General features: G+C 38.3%; 1 protein-coding gene across 2 annotated transcripts in view; it reads left to right on the top strand.

Annotated features, from left to right (window-relative positions):
• Positions 1–1,729: 1,729 nt before the first annotated feature.
• The window catches only part of LOC117985822 (uncharacterized), a 53,132-nt gene continuing 38,124 nt past the window's right edge, over positions 1,730–16,737 (top strand). The window contains exons 1-5 of one of the 2 annotated variants that reach the window (XM_034972617.2): positions 1,730–1,941; positions 2,969–3,031; positions 5,186–5,275; positions 6,135–6,240; positions 7,051–7,189. In XM_034972617.2, the coding sequence (XP_034828508.1) occupies positions 1,845–1,941; positions 2,969–3,031; positions 5,186–5,275; positions 6,135–6,240; positions 7,051–7,084 (390 nt within the window). In that variant the 5' untranslated portion in view covers positions 1,730–1,844 and the 3' untranslated portion in view covers positions 7,085–7,189. Of the gene's footprint in view, positions 1,942–2,968; positions 3,032–5,185; positions 5,276–6,134; positions 6,241–7,050; positions 7,190–16,737 lie in introns of those variants that run through there. The other variant, XM_069501157.1, reaches the window with a different exon arrangement.

Below are 16,737 nucleotides of genomic sequence, written 5' to 3'. Positions count from 1 at the left end.
AATAGTAAAATTCCACTAAGTTCCTATATTTAGAATTATCTACGTTATTTTTAAAGAAGTATTAAAATGTTTGTCTGTTGTAAAGTTGGGTCCCCGCTGTGCTGTCGCCGGCAGCGCCGTGTGGGTGTGCCTTGAGCTGCCACAGACAATATGCCAAAGTTACGTACTTTGGAATAGATAATATAATAGGTAAATTTGTAACTAGTAGCTTCATGACTTTTTTATTTATTTTTTCTAAAATTAAAATACCTCAATATCTAAAGACGAAAGTTCAGACTTGCGTGTATTTTAATTTTTAATACACACTAATCTTTTTTTTTTTAAATTAGAGCCTCAATAGCTCAACCGGTAGGTAAAGGAGTGGACTGAAAACCGAAAGGTCGACGGTTCAAACCCCGCTCGTTGCACTATAGTCGTACCTACTCCTAGCACAAGCCGCTTAGTTGGAGAGGAAAGGGGAATATCTAATAATATAAGGGAATAATGAAAATTAGTCATTTAACATGGCTAATATTCTTTTTAAAAAAAAACTTGAATACCGTCGGCGAGTGCCGAGAGAGTTTCGGAGTCTTATTTTACTATTCCTAAAGTTGCCTGGTAGAGATCGCTAATAAAGCGATAAGGCCGCCTTGTGTCCTACTTCTCACCATGTTTTTTGTTCTTTTATTGTTATTTTCCTTTTTGTGGTGGTACGAATAAAGTGTATAATAATAATAATAAGGTGGTGTGGTGTAAACGCTGTAATTTGCGCCAAAATCTTTTTATGTGAGCATGAAACTCCACACCAGATGGCTAAACCACTGAGCGCGCGCTGCATGTAGCAATTATTATACGCTAAGTAGCCGCTCCATACGTTCGTCGAGTGTAGATACCTTCCTATTCACCGAGCGCGTTCGGCCAACGTATAGGTAGGTACAAGTGGCATAACATTGTTATTACTTAATTGACAAAAAGTCTCATGAAGTTTAAGGTGTTAGTAAAGTTGATAATATTATAATCCGTATTATTTTTGTATGTGAGGCTGTAGGTTAGTTTGCTCGACGAGGCGTATGAAAGGCTAACGAATTTAGTGCTCCGTCGTATGAGCCTAATTCAATTTTCACGGGAAAGAGATTGTGTAATTAAAAAGTTTTAGATTACGTAAAGGGGTTTAAAACGTATTTCTAATCTCTCTACCTATTGATAGGTATAAGCTGCCGTCACTACTAGCCTAGTATCATCAGTTACAATAGTGTAATTATTGCATTAAGTACCTACAATCTACATTGGTTATATTAGGTATATGGTGCATTGGACATAATATAATTTGTAATCAAATGTTGTTTTATTTAACTTTCAATGGGTATAACGGACATATATGGCTTCGGCCGTAGTTAGTTATCACCTTACCGGCAAAGCCGTGCCGCCAAGTGATTTAAGTGGCGTTCCGGTACGATGTCATGTAGAAACCAAAGGGGTATGGGTTTAATTAAAACTGCCATACCCCTTCCAGGTTAACCCGCATCCATCTTAGATTGCATCATCACTTACCACCAGGTGAGATTGCAGTCAAGGGCTAACTTGTATCTGAATAAATACTAATAAAAATATCAAATTCTTGCATGTCTACACTCTGCACCCCCTTCTTGTTATAATAACATCCCTTTTTTGTGTCCGAGTTAAAAAAAAAAAGAATTTAATTCAAAATCGAACTCTGTACATGTCCTACTTTTTTCTGCCAACCCTTAGGTAATATCAAAACAAACCCCGACCTTTTTCTGCAAATATAAAAGCGGATCCGCATTTAACACGTCAGTGTTTCCTGAGTAACCGAGCTGCATCATTTCTCTTCATACACATCTAATATGCGGGAGTCATTTATATTAATTGTGCTACATCTGCTTGTGATCGCAGTGAGATGCTCAAATGTGCATGACAGAGACAGTTACAATTTATATAAAGGTATGGCATTTCCACGGTTTTTAAAGATAAACAGTTTTATTCATTAAATAGGAAGCCAACGGTATACAATTTTTTTTAAATATGTAAACTAGAAGTAAAAAAAAAACAACATTAAATTAAAACTAAAACAAATTAAATTAAATCTAAAACCTCATCGAGATCATCGCAGCGAGGCATTGTACCCAAGATGCTGGCACGATACCCCTTTGGATGGTCAAACAAATTCTTTGACCAAGGTAGCTGTCAGCTCTCGGATCCCCGGTTGACTCGATAATCGATGTGACGATATAATCTAGAAGCTGGCATTAATCAGAGATTGGCGGAGGTGTGTTATCATGTTAGTAGACCAATCAGATTAATGATGGATGACGTGATAGGTAATTTTCCACACTGCTTAAGTAGAGATACCGGGCCTAAAAAATGAAGTGGGATAACTTGGAAGGTGTGTCGCGGTGAAAATTTTTTTTCTCCATCTATGGTTTTATTAAATTAAACCCGTACTTATAATCGTGGCCTCTACGCGGGATAGTACTTGCCATAGCTTGCCACCAGGATGTTGCTATCCCCTGCAGCCGGGTGGTCCCCGGGATCCTTCACTTCAGAATCTCCAGTGAAAAGATTGAGTTGTATAACTCTGAACTACCGACACTAATGATAATTTTAGGACTACAAGATGAAACTTAACTTTGGATTTTTTTAGTTGTTAACTATTGCTAGCCGTTGATAGGTTGTTGAAGATCGATTTGTAAGTGGATATAGAATACCTAATTACATTTTGGCGCCATCTCCACGGCCGAAAGAATCGCGGTGATAGTCACGCCGTGTGAAAAAATTAGATACAAACTATCGCCGCGATAGTATCGCCTTGTGGACATTTGGCCCAGAGTTTGCATCGTATTTTGTCACTCGGTGAGACTATCGCCGCGATGCTCTCGTCTGTGGAGATGGCGCCTTAGAAAGATTTATCTTCAGCTTTAATTCGTGAGTTAAGACTATATTTTTGTATACGATTAATTTCTGTTTCCAGATCATATGCGTGCGAGAAGTAGAGATGCTCCCAAAATAGATCCAGTAGTGACAAACCTCTGGGGTTTGTATGATTCATCTACTTACTTTTCTTATTTATCTTCCTTTAGAAATAGTCTGTTTCACTTCCCTAAATACTTTATAAATATTAACGCAGTTTGTAGATAATTTATGAAAAAATGTTGAACAGATTTGGCTTCACTTTTCACATAAAAATAAACTAAATAAAATGTTTTTATTTCGACCAACAAGGATCATATTGGTGTTAGTAATTACACGAAACTTAAACCTAATTGTTAGTAATTATTAATATTAGTGTTAGTAATTACACGAAACTTAAACCTATTTGTTAGTAAAAAAATCTATAACTATTTAAATTAGGACAGGATCGATTTGCCAGCACGTGAATCATACAACAGTGATTCAAGTACTGGCAGTCGATTCTGTCAGAAAATACCTTCAGGAGGCCGTTGGGGCTGGACCGGACTCTACGCATCAGGGATGTGCACCGCTTTCGCATAGTAGTATAAAAACAGTCTACATGCGCCTCGGCGAACATCCCTGACGCGCTGCAGAATCTGGGCAGCCCCATCAGCATCCTGAATGCATTATTATATTGTACACGCAGGGCATTGTACTGCTTTTGCGTGTAATCGATCCACATGCTGCTCGTGTAGAAGGAGGTGCAATATGCTCTGAAAAGAGTGATTTTGACGGCTACAGAACAACGAGCAAACCTGCGGACGATCATGTTCGCCCTAACAGACAACGCCCTGCGTTCTCTCTCTATATCTGCATCGTCTTTCAGGTCAAAGGATATAATATGCCCCAGGTATTTAAACTGCTCCACTCTCTTTAGTGGAGTCTTATACAGTTTTATAGGTGGTACAGTGGGAGGAAGTGTTTTTCCCTGGCCTGAAAGACCATGCATTCACTCTTCTTGACATTGTAGGTCAAGCCGTGACTGTGGGCATAGGTCTCACAAATGCCCAACAGTTTCGTGATACCACAGACAGACGCAGTCAGCAACACCATGTCGTCTGCATAACTAATGTTATTGAGACACGCTCCATCAATATGACATCCGACACGCGTACTGCTAAGTGCCTCTATCAGCGCATTGACGTAGAGGTTGAAAAGCTTAGGCGAGGTTAAGCCCCCCTGCCTCACGCCACACTCCAATCTATAAGGCCTAGAAAAGCTTTCCGACCATCGCACGACATTGACCTGGTTTTCATACCAAAATTTGAAGATCCTGTTAATTTCATCGGGCATTCCAGTATCTTTCAGTTTTTGCCACAGGATGTCGTAATTCACCAGGTCAAATGCCTTGGATAGGTCGAGAAAACTTGCGTAGACGGGGGTACGTTTTTCCGTATAGTACCGGACAGTTTGCTTAAGACACAATATGGCTGACTCTGTAGATAAACCAGGTCTGAAACCAAACTGGTTGTCATGCAGCTTAATGAACGTATCCAATTGTGTATTAAGCAAACCGTCAAGTACTTTAGCAACAACTGTAGCAAGGGAAATCGGCCTGTAGTTAGACTTGTCACAGATGTCCCCAGTTTTATTTTTCACGATTGGTACCACCACGGTTTTCATCAGTGCTACAGGCAAGTACGAATGTCCTATGCACATATTATGAAATATCGCTAGCACCCGGGGAAGTTGGGGACCAGCGTGTTTCAGGTGTTCTATGCTGAGGCCGTCATGGCCGGGAGATTTGCCGCGCGACATAGAAGTAATAACCTTGTTAACGTCATTGGCTGTAAATCGGACACCAATCTCCCGACCACACGTCTCCCGACCCCCCTCTGACCGTGATAACCCCAATGGTGATTTTACTGTAAAATGATCTTTAAACAAGTCAGCTCTAAGCCCATGGTCACTAATGCCTTCAACAATAAGTACAATAAGTGTACTGTGTAAGAAAGTTTTCACTTTTACATAAGTACCTATTTGTATATCTTTTGTATATCTACCTACAAAAGTTGTGAATTTCTTTGTACAAAATGCGTTTGAAACCCTCATAGGACGAAAATTATACCTACCTATAGTAAAAAAATATTGTTTTGACTTCACAAAACTGATTTCAACATGTTTGAACTGGAATTTGAATGTAGGCAGGTAGGTACCTGAAGTAGGTACCTACCCACAGATTTTATCTGTCTGTGAAGATTCGTCTTGTGCCATATATATTTTTATTATGTTTCAGATGGTTACGCACCGCTACAAGGATTTGAATATTTGAACATGCCAATTTGGTTGCCAGAGTATAGAAAACGAGCCGCTAATGCAGTTAAAAGTGAGTTTTCAGTTTATCTTATTTTCTCTCACTCTACCTTGTTTTCCAACTTAAATGTACGTACTAGTTAGCTGATACCCGCGACTTCATCCGCGTGGATTTTCTTTCCGTGGGATAAAGATGTGTATTTGTTTGGAATAAAATGTAGTCAGTCCGTCTACAATCTACGTGATGGAACCAGATTCTGTGGCCATCAAAATCGGTTCAGTCGTTGAGTTAAAATGTTCAAAACTTTACAGACACCATATGGCAGCGCACATCAACGCTCACGCTGTTTAAGCAAAGTTAACCCAAGTTAGTAACTGGATGGGTGACCAATTTTGGAGGTCTGCATTTTCGTTTCCTCTATGTCTTGAAGCCGTCGCTTAGTGCTGGCTATTTTCACTATCATCTGTTATATGTAATGTAAAACCTATTGTCGAATTCTCGTTGTCTTAGTTGAGCCTTATGTGGAAGGGTTTGGGGGCCCACTGCATTATCATCCCAAGAATTTTTTTGACGACCTCCCTGGCGCAGTGGTAAGCGCTGTGGTCTTGTAAGTGGAAGGTCCCGGGTTCGATTCCAGGCAGGCGTTTGGAATTTTATAATTTACAAATTTCTGGTTTGGACTGGCGGGAGGCTTCGGCCGTGTCTAGTTACCACCCTACCGGAAAAGCCATGCCACTAAGCGATTTAGCGTTCAGATACGATGCCGTGTAGAAACCAATAAAGTATGGGTGTAATAAAAACCGCCACACCCCTTCCAAGTTAGCCCGCTGCCATGTTAGACTGCATCACCACTTACCACCAGGTAAGAACGCAGTCACGGGCTAAATTGTAATGGAATAAAAAAGTATGAATTAATTTTCGTATATTCTAGAGCGTATGTTGGACAACTTGGTGCAGCTCGACGAAAGATTAAACAAACGGACGTCTAAAGCTGCCTTGTCACTCATGCTGCAGAGTAAACAGGACCCTGAGCTTATGTGAGTAGGTCCCTATTTGAGTAGATCCCTATTTATTTTACTGGATTGGTCATCATCATCTCAATCCATCGCCTGGCCTTCTACTAAACGGGTCTCCTCTCAGAATGAGAACGGTTTAGGCTGGCAAGTGTGGGTTGGCAGGTTGTTATAAAAGGTTATACCCATTTCCACAAATGACTTGCACCAATGAAACCTGTATGATCATGATCAATATTAACAAGTTACCAAGCATCACGTTTCCGAGATATAATATAAGCTATCAAAGCTTTACTGCTGGAGTTATCAGTACAACAGTGTAGCCACCAATAACTTTGATAGTTTATAGTATTATATCTTGACAACGTTAGATTTTGGAAGATTTTGTCTCATACAATACCTACTTGTTTGTTGATTAATGAAGGCTTTTTGCGTGGCCGCTATTAAAAAGAAAAGAAAATGGCGGACATGTAGGTAGGCCAGGCTCCATAGTCCATACTAAAATATTCAAACCCGGAAGAGTAGGTATTTGTAACCAAGTACACATACTTGGGTTAATAATAATGGCAACCGTTTGGCGTAAAAGCTAGCTATATATTGGTAATGATTCTGAGCACAACCTAATTTTAGAGTATTCGCATCCTCTTCTTACTAATGTAATATGAAAAGGACAGACGCAGTTTGACAGTTTTAAATTTAATTTTTAGATGGTAAAACCCGTGATTTTAGCGCACAGTCGCGAGCCTACTGTTTAAGTTTGTAGCGTGCACTAAAATTTAAAGTCTTTAATAATGTAAAGTTCATGTTCTGTCCCTTATTTATTTTTGTTTGCAGGGAAGAGGAGAATAGTTGTTTTGCCGGAAAATAAAAGGAAAAGGAAGCAGTAGATAATTTATCTACCAGTTTCTTTTGTTTAATAAAATGTAACCTAATATTATAAATAAAGAAAAATGTTTTTTAGTGAGTGAAAAATTAAAAAGCAAGTATTTTCATTAAAGAGTTTTTTTAAAGAATGTTGGTTACATAATGACTAATATTCCCCTTTCCCCTCCAAGAAAGCGTTAAACCTGCACTACTAGGTGGGTACGACAATAGTAGCTACAAGGAAAACCTTTCCATTCAGCCACCGGACAGACATATTATTTTAATTCCTATGCAAACTGCGCGAGTGTTTTGACCGCCAAGAGAGTGTTTCTGAGCGAGTGTGTTATAATAGCTCTTGTTGCTGCGACAAACTAATGGTAGAGAGTTCTCATCGACAGCGGCATAATAAACGATCACCTGTAAATTAAAAAACTGTAAATATTTTTCGCGCAGAGATTTCGCGCGAATCAGATAGTTTCAGAAATCAGAAATTTTGAGTTGTTTAACAGCCTTTACTTGAAACACCACGATCCTTTAGGATAAATAGGGTTCCCTCTCTTTACTGGTGTTGGTATGGAAAGGTACCTAAATTGGGACCTTCGGGGCCACAATTCGTATGAACGGCCCATTATTGGGCTTCGAAATAGGGTTGAGACCGATTTACGCACGCTCTTCGGAAATGTTTACTATTTATGAAGGAGTGCTTCTATAACATTATTTTGGCGATAAAACTGTCTTTGTTACTCATAACAATAGAATACCTACATTCTCTGGCGTAGTAGTGTACAAATTTAACCCGGTCGACGACTAACGTTCCTGCAAACTAGAACACGTATGCACTGAAACGGACTCCTCGCTCACTCACTACCATAAACTAGGCTTCATTATAGAGGCAGCTCTAATAGAATTTAGGTTCAATTGAAATCGGCCATCCATACCAGTATAGCGGTTCTATTAATGGATATCACGAGACAATAGCGAAGATTAATACGTGTATCATGTACAAGTTGATATAGGATATACATAGGGGAAAGCAGGTAGGATTCGTACAGAGGGAGCATTCGTACAACAGTCATATCTACACTATGCTACATGGTGACGCGTTTGTGTTTTTGTATATGTGAGGCCCGCTCATATTCATAGGCTCACAGCTAAGTGCAGTGGCTGTACAACAGTCAGTTTTTTTAGAATAATTTAAAACGTGTTTTCACACCGCGAAAATAATTTTTCGACTCATCTTTGACGACATTAATTCGTAACAAGCTTGGCTCAAATTGTTAAAGTAACATATAATAGTCTTTGGATAAGTGCCTTAGATTCATGTGTAAACATTTATTTTGGGATAACCCTCATCGTTATTTTTATTTTAAATTTATTGTTTGATTTTTTTGGTTGGGGTACCTTCGTGCAGTTCGGAGTGGGGTGGATTCGTACTTTACGAATGCACCCCGCGTGAGTTCAGATCGTTTTTGCACTAACTGGGTTATGGGATTCCAATTCTAAACCACTCCCAGATGATAACATGCAACAAATAGTGGTGGTGCCTAGACTAGCAGAGTAGAACTAGAGTGAAGAAACTCTCGGTTTGATCCTGAAATCGACATCTGCTAAATATTAGGCTAGGGAGTGTCGTTAAATCAAACCTAGTAGTTTCATAGCCTACCGAGCGTCAAATATAGGCGACATTTCACGCCTGCCAGTGTGGGTGAAACCTCGATGTTTTCTTTCTTCGAAGTTTCATGCCTGTCGTGAGCTGCGCTATAAGTCAAATTAGCAACTTCTTATCAAACGTCAAAACGCTGGCTTAGTACTTATGCCAGCTTGTATAAAAGATATACATAGATATGACGTCATAAACATTTGACGTACTCTTTATATTTAAATCGACAACTTTAGAATCAGTTTAGAATGGTTAAAACTTACAATGGACGTGGATTTCACGAAATTTGGAAGATTTTCTGTTTAATAATAATTACTAAGAAATCGTTTATTTTTGACGTAGATGTCAAAAATAAACGACGCTATCCCAATTCAACTCCCAAAGAAATAACTCTTACTCAACAAGATCTATCATCAAGATTGCCACCTCCATCACCATCTACATCAACTGTGGGATGATGACGCTAGAAATTATGCAACCTTTTACCTTAGCCTAAAGTGAATGAGAATGCACCTAAAAAGACACAAAGAAAGGAAAAGTATTAGAAAAATTAAGGATATAACATATAATCCCGAAAAAAATAGACTGATAGAAAAGGAAAGAGCAAAAAAGAAGAACAAGAGAGAAAACAGAAGGCTAAAGAGATGAAACGCGAGTTACTATAACGGTAAATTAGAATGTTGATTAATGAATGACTTAAATTGTAACAAATTGTTTGTAAACACCATTTTATTAATTATTACTATGTTTAAGGTTGATTCTGTGTTAATTTTGATATCAATAAATGTTTAATTTCATATAAAATAGCCTTTTTAATCCCTGTGTACGAAGGCTCCCCACTATGTACGAATGTACCCTACTCGATGTACGAAGCTACCTCGCGTGTGGGGTGCTTTCGTACGATTTCCATTTTTTGGGAAATTCATCATAGCTTTGTCATCTTACTTTGCATCAACACTGAACTACACTATAATTAAAGCCAGATAACTAGGTAATCCAGCAGCGTTGAAATTATTTTGAAATATTTATTAGTTTTGTTTTTACATGACCTAGAGTAAAAAGTGTACGAATCCTACCTGCTTTCCCCTATATGGATACCTAGACAATACATGCATAGAATATGATCACAAAGCTTCGAATCAAGGTAAATTGGACTCGGGAAACTAGAGCTTTATAGAATCACCTCCGTGTCTATCTGACATTTTTGTTTTGCTCATTTTAGTTTGTATCAAAATGAGGCAAAGCATAAAAATTCCAACCAAATATTATAAGGTGTCAAAAGACTCACAAGCAACTCATCAAAATTTTCTACACGCTCTCAGGCCCTAAATGTAATGTTTAGGCGTCAGTAGATACTCATTAGTTGAATGTCTTCATCAACTGCCGGTCAAAGTCAATGTATGAACGCTGAAAATGTTACGAACTCTCAAAAGTCAGCAAAAATTTTGAAAATGCCGTCCGTACCATACCCGCACCGTATATCTAACTTTGAAACTACATATTTTGGTACGGGTTTATTCTTCAATCAATATAGTTAAAGATCTGAAAGGTGTGACATAGACTAGGTAATTTTCATTCCAGAAAATCCAAAAGTTCCCGCCGGATTTAAAAAATATACCTAATACAAACAAATAGGAAAAAAAACTTTTAAAGGGGTGCGTTCGAAGTAGTTAAACTCCTCATAAGATTTTAGACGAAGCATACTTTAAATGTGACGTTAATTATGTAAAGCTTTATAAAAAACTTAATTAGCTTGTTTTTCTTAGAAGAAATTAAATACTCTAAATCTATTTACAAAATCTGTTTTTATTTGCCAAAGCTTTTTGCTCTATTTTAAAACCAGGTTAATCTCGTTATTTCACCCCACGTCGAATTGCTTACTGCGTAAAGGTGACCTACTTGCCTATCAACTACTTCTATGACGGCATTATGCTATTAACAGGCTTACCAACTCTGTTTTGATATAGAAGGAGCCAACATGTTATATAGTCTGTCAGATCGTACCCCAGAAAACGGTGGCGTAGTGCCTACGCCACCGTTTGCGCTACTTGAATCCAGAAAATGCGGCTCTCACCACTCGTTTTTATTTGTCTGTTCACCTCATTAAAGGATCTTTTAGGACGCTGTGCTTTCCAGTGCGAGGTCGACAATCCAGCGCCTTTGGACCCCTACGGCGACATAACAAGATGGCAATCGGGGAGCGAACGCTCCGCACACCCCCGCCTCATACCCCAAATGCCATTTCAATCTATCGTGGACTATAGTTGGTTTGCCTGTTGATAGTTTTAGGATAGGATTATATGTATACAGGAAGTTGTACAGTAGGTACCTACCCGGTAAGAGAGATTAAGTACACATTCATCTTTAGAAAGAGATATTCGGCAGCTTTGGTTTCGTAGATCGTCGTCTCTACCACATAATACTTATGTAAAATTATGTAGCTGACTGGTCAGTTTCAATGTTTTACAAAACCGAAGTTATTATTATTATACCTACACTTTATTTGTACCACCACAAGAAGTTGCCGATTATCTCAATTCTAAAGTTTTACGTAGGTATAACCTTTCCTGCCGCTAATTATTTTGTGTGACACGAAATTATGTCAAAAAGGGATAGGAGGTAGGAGAGTAGGTTCTTAACACGCACAACAAGTGGCAATTTAATGGGACTACTTAACCGGAGTGAATCCGGAGCGTGTAATCTTTGCCTTAATAATTTTTACTGCATACGGCCGTAGATGGTATAGCCGATAGAAGAACTAGGTCGTAGTACAACTTGGCGCGACGTCCTTGACATCCTTAAGTCATGACTTCCGTCAGTATTTTCCCCTTGACTTAGGCCTAGTACAGATGAAGGACAAAGTGACAGTTTTATCTGCAAAAATAAAACGCTGGAACTGCATTACGCAACGCACATGTTAGTTTCGTGAATCTTTCGTTTAATAGCTTGCTACGGACAATACCTACGTGAAGTTGTCTAAGTCATTGATCATGGGTGAAGATCTGGTGGATTCACCACCACCGATCATTTGATAGAAGCGTTAGTCAAAGAACCAAGGTCGGTTGTGGACAAAGTCCAGTTTCGTATAGAAAACTAATTCTTTCTAAGGAATATGTCTATTCTTGCATTGCTCAAAGACAGAATACCTTATTAAACGTTCCCATTTTTGGGAAGTCGGCGCCGGACACTTGGTGTAGTCAAGTGTATTGACAGGCCGCGACGTGCAAAAGGTATCAAACAATTCCATAAACAATGCCACCTAGTATCCGGCACCGATAACGGGCAACCGGAACGTGTGAAAACTTGAACACGCACTTAGTACTCAATAAGTACTTCATATTCAATTGAGTCAGTATGATGTATTTAATTTCATACTGATTGAACATACTTTTCATAGTAAATATGATCCATTGTCATCCAACGTTACGTTTGTAAACGATGAACGCTTAAAATTAATGTATGTATTCAGTATAATTTCCATACGGCCAGGTTGATATTTCATCATGCCGCCAATGTGGTATTGTATAATTTACTTACCATAATATTATTCTCATATTTATTTTTATTTAAATTCTATTTTCATTTCTAATTAAAATTTTACTTTTAGTTAGAAATAAGTTTTAATTTACACCTATAGGCAAATTCGTGAGTAAGCTGTTGTAGCAAGTCTCTAATGATGTCTAAATAAAGTTCTAATTTCTCTACGGCAGATAATAGGTAGGTCCTAGGTACCTAGTCATGGTTAGGACGTCCGCCTTCTAATCGGAGGTCGGTGGTTCGATCCCGGGCACGCACCGAGTTATCTGCGTTTTAATTAATTAAATATCACTTGCTTTAACGGTGAAGGAAAACATCGTGAGGAAACCTGCATGCCTGAGAGTTCTCCATAATGTTCTCAAAATGTGTGTGAAGTCTACTATGGCCAGCGTGGTAGACTATGGCCAAAATACCCTTCCCACTCTGTGAGGCCGTGCTCTGTAGTGAGTCGGTGATAGGTTGATCATGATGATGATGATTTAAACCAATCTATGTATATAGCCCATTAAACCATATCATAAAAATTCTATTGCTATGCTTAGATTTATTAAAATCCAAAAAATAATAAATATATCGAATGATACTTATGAAGATCCAAAAAGCTATACGAATTAAAATAAAAGACCTAATCTCAGAAAAATCACCAAACAATTACTTTGCGAAGCAGAAAATGTTTTTCTTTCATTAGGGCGAGATTTAATTAATATCGGGAGAGCTGCTTTCTCTAATCTACGGACATTGTTATCACGTGGAAACGTAGATACAGATTCAACGAAACTGAGATTTGGTAAGTAGTTGTTACTTGTTGTGGTGATATTGTATTTAATTTAATTTAGTAAGACGTTACATTATTTAACAGGTACCTACCTACCGAGTGGTAGGTACAGTACGCTTAGTATAAGATTTTACGTCTCGCCAACGTTGATATTTTGAGAGTCGAAACACAATAACGTCAAAGTAAAATGGATGGTAAGAATTGAAGTAAAAAATTCAATACCACCGATTTTAATTTCGCAACGTTTCCGCTTGGAGCGCTCATGTGTATACTTGACCTTTAAAATAAGGCATGTTAAGGTCCAGTTTACTATAACGCTGAAGTATTTTGACACTCGAATACTATCAACGTTGGTGAGACATAAAATCTCGTACTAAGCATACTGAACTAGCTGATTCGATAGGCTTTACACCGGTTAACTTTCCTATTCTACCAAGTAAATAAAGTAAGTAAAGTTTGACTGCGATCGGAAAAGGTGGTCTAGGTAAGTGACGGTGCAGCCTAAGATGGAAGTGAGTTAAAGTGGTATAACGGCATCGTACCGGAACGCTAAATCGTTTGGGGATGGTAACTAGTTAGGGCCAAAGCCTCCCATTAGAATAGATCTGAATCATACCGGGAATCGAATCCCGCGGCGCCGCCGTTATACTAAAGTAAATGAAGCTTTTTTTATTTTTCTTCTCTGTCGCTACGCTCTTGACAGAGTGACAGAGAAATGATAGTTGCCTCCCTTGTGCATGAGTGCACGCAGCTCTCACTAATTTTTCTGTCCATCTCATGGGTGATCTACCGCGTGCTCTGGATCCTTCTACTCTTCCTTGAACTGCTAGACATTCAATGGAGATATTCTCGCGTCTAGATATTATGTGGCCAAAGAAAGTGGGAACGCTAGAACGTACAGTACTTACATGAAGCGTAAAGCGTTATTTTAGCGTTTAAACTATCGTGAGTGATTTCCATTAAACATATCTCACACCCTCACAACGGGCTGTGCGGGCTGCGGCGCGCGCGGCGCGCTGTTTCAACCGCGATGCGTGCGCGAACTGATTCCCTTTGAAAAAGGACCCCGGATGGGTTCGAAACTAGTCGGGCTAACGTCGACTAAACACGTGAGTAAAGCCGGGTGTGAGATATGTATCATTGATAGGGTTATCTAGAAAGAAGCTGTGCCTCGACTCTGCCATTGTGCTTGCGCCTCAGATGCTACTAACCACCGAACCAGGAAGGTTTAAACTTCAATTCAATTTTCAATTTCCATTTATTTAATTGTTTACAAAAATGACTTTTATAATTTTACTCCTTAAAAAATAATTCCCAATATTATGCTAGTTAACAATACGTGATCCTGCCAAAGGAGTGCTTAGACACTCGTACTAAGATAACTTGTGTTAAGAGTGTCGTTTATTATGAGTTTCATCAAATTGATAAAATATAGGTGGGTGGCAACGAAGATGAATGTCTGAACGGTTTTCCAAATCTTAACGGCGCGTATTAGACACAAGGAACTTAGAGGGGAAGCGAAGAGCTTTGAACGCGTTTGTGCCTTTGCGGAATGTCAATTACGTGAGGGTGGGAATCTTCAGGGCGTCTCGTGGTTAATTTAAAATTTGCTTCAAGTAAGAGTCTTTGCACACGGAGAAACTTTCACGGTCAGTGCGTCGGACGCAAGTAAAATGAGCTATAATATGATCGAGCCATTACAGCTTTTTTAATTTTACACACTCGCAGTACCACAGAATATATAATAGTACTACGTACTAAAACCACAATAAGTTCACTTGTTATATTATAATATAGGAACTTATAAATTGTTGTGCAGTACAAATTAAGTCGATGGTGGTGGTCTTCATTTGCGACTCTTTCAGCTTTCGGAACCGGTGGTTGAGAGCCAGACGTAGCGTAAGAGACACTGCAATTGTACTTGAAATAAATATGTTTTTGGAATGTGCTGTTTAAGTAACATTGAGCCAAGTCGCTAAGTGTCCTAGTAAGTCCATAACCTCCTTCATTCCTCGGATGGGCTAACTTTTCGGAGTTATGTTTTATGTAATTAATTAACATGTTTTATAATTAAATATCACTTTTTTTTTACTTTGATGGAAGACATGGTGAGGAAGTCTGTATACCAGAGAGTTAATCGTAATGTTCTCAAAGGTGTGTGTAGTCTGCCAATCCTCAGAAATTAGGAATACGCTGTGTGTGAGAGAGAAATCCTCTGAAACGCTGTTGAATCGTGCGTCGACCGCGTGTGAAAATATAGGCGTGTATAAAGGCTCTAAGTGTTGTGTGGAAGAGGCAATGTATAAATGACTTCTGAAAAGCCTACAGGGTGCAAACAAACTTTGATAAAGTTCCATTTAATTTGGTATTTGCGACTCATGTATGTGTATTTCGATTCGAAGTTTTAATACTTTGAGAAGTTAAAAACTTGTGAAGTGCGAGTCGGAACACGCATAAATAGGTAGGGTTCCGTACTCACGCTAATTACTGAAAACTTTGAATTTTCAAAAATCTTATAATTATTTTAAAATACCTATTCAACGAGTTGTAGGTACCTTATGTAGGTATTACTCGAGGGGGTAAATCAATTCTTTTTAAGCTCAGCAGCTAACATGATTTTTTTTAATATGCCTATGCGTAGCTGTAAGTGGTAAGAATACTGTAACTGCTAAATTTTAACTTTACAGGTCTTAAAAGGTAACAGAAATACACTTTTGCATTAGATAGGTACTATTATTAGATACTAGCTGATGCCCGCGACTTCGTCCGCGTAGATATCAGTTTTTAAAATCCGGTAGAATCTGTTTGATTTTCCGGGATGATCAGGTTTTTAATATATCCATGCAAAAAAATCAAGCCGATCCGTTGCTCCGTTGTGGTGCGGTAGAAGGACAAACCAAAAACCAGTAAACTTACCTACCAAACCAATAAACAAACACATTTTATGTGAGTACTGAATAGTAGAAAAATATAGATTCTATGAATAAACATGATTGATATGTACCTAGTACCTACTTGGTCTTTTTACGGAAGACTTTCTGAAAGACACGAATGGAAAGAGATTTTCATTAAAAAGTTTCTTTTGCAGAGCATTCGCAAAACAAGTAGATACCTATCTACAGAAGAAACTGACCCTTTGAAAGATTCAGAATTTCTTTTTAAAACGCTAGTTAATTTAAATTTGCTTCAGGTAAGAGCCGGGCGAAGGTTGGAACGAAAAAGTAGCGAAGTTCTATGGCCATTGAAAAGATAATATTATTTTTGTTAAATCTGTAAAGTTTTTTTTTTTAAATTCTACTGCTTCTTTTAAAAATCCTAATTTAATTTTCTTTATTTGATACTAGCTGTTGCCCCCGACTTTGTCCGCGTTGAATTAGGTTTTTAAAAAAAATCTTTGAAATTTCGGGATAAAAAGTAGCCAATGTCACTCTCTAGGTCTCTCTAGGTCTGGGTATCTATACTCATGCAAAATATCACGTCAATCCGTTGTACCGTTGCGACGTGATTGAAGGACAAACCAACAAACAATCACACTTTCGCAAAAATAGGTTAAAATACTGTACTATTACATCTATATCAATTACGAGCATATTAGTACAATATTTATAAGGTGTCACCGGTTCAAATTTTTAACAATCAATGAGCGATGATAATTAATAATAATAGTAATTGATTCTCATTCGAC

This window comes from Maniola hyperantus, chromosome 10 (assembly GCF_902806685.2).
Source record: "Maniola hyperantus chromosome 10, iAphHyp1.2, whole genome shotgun sequence".
NCBI classification, from domain to species: Eukaryota; Metazoa; Arthropoda; class Insecta; order Lepidoptera; family Nymphalidae; genus Maniola; species Maniola hyperantus.
Note: the sequence above shows the minus strand (reverse complement) of the source record. Positions and strands in the feature narration are given on the sequence as shown.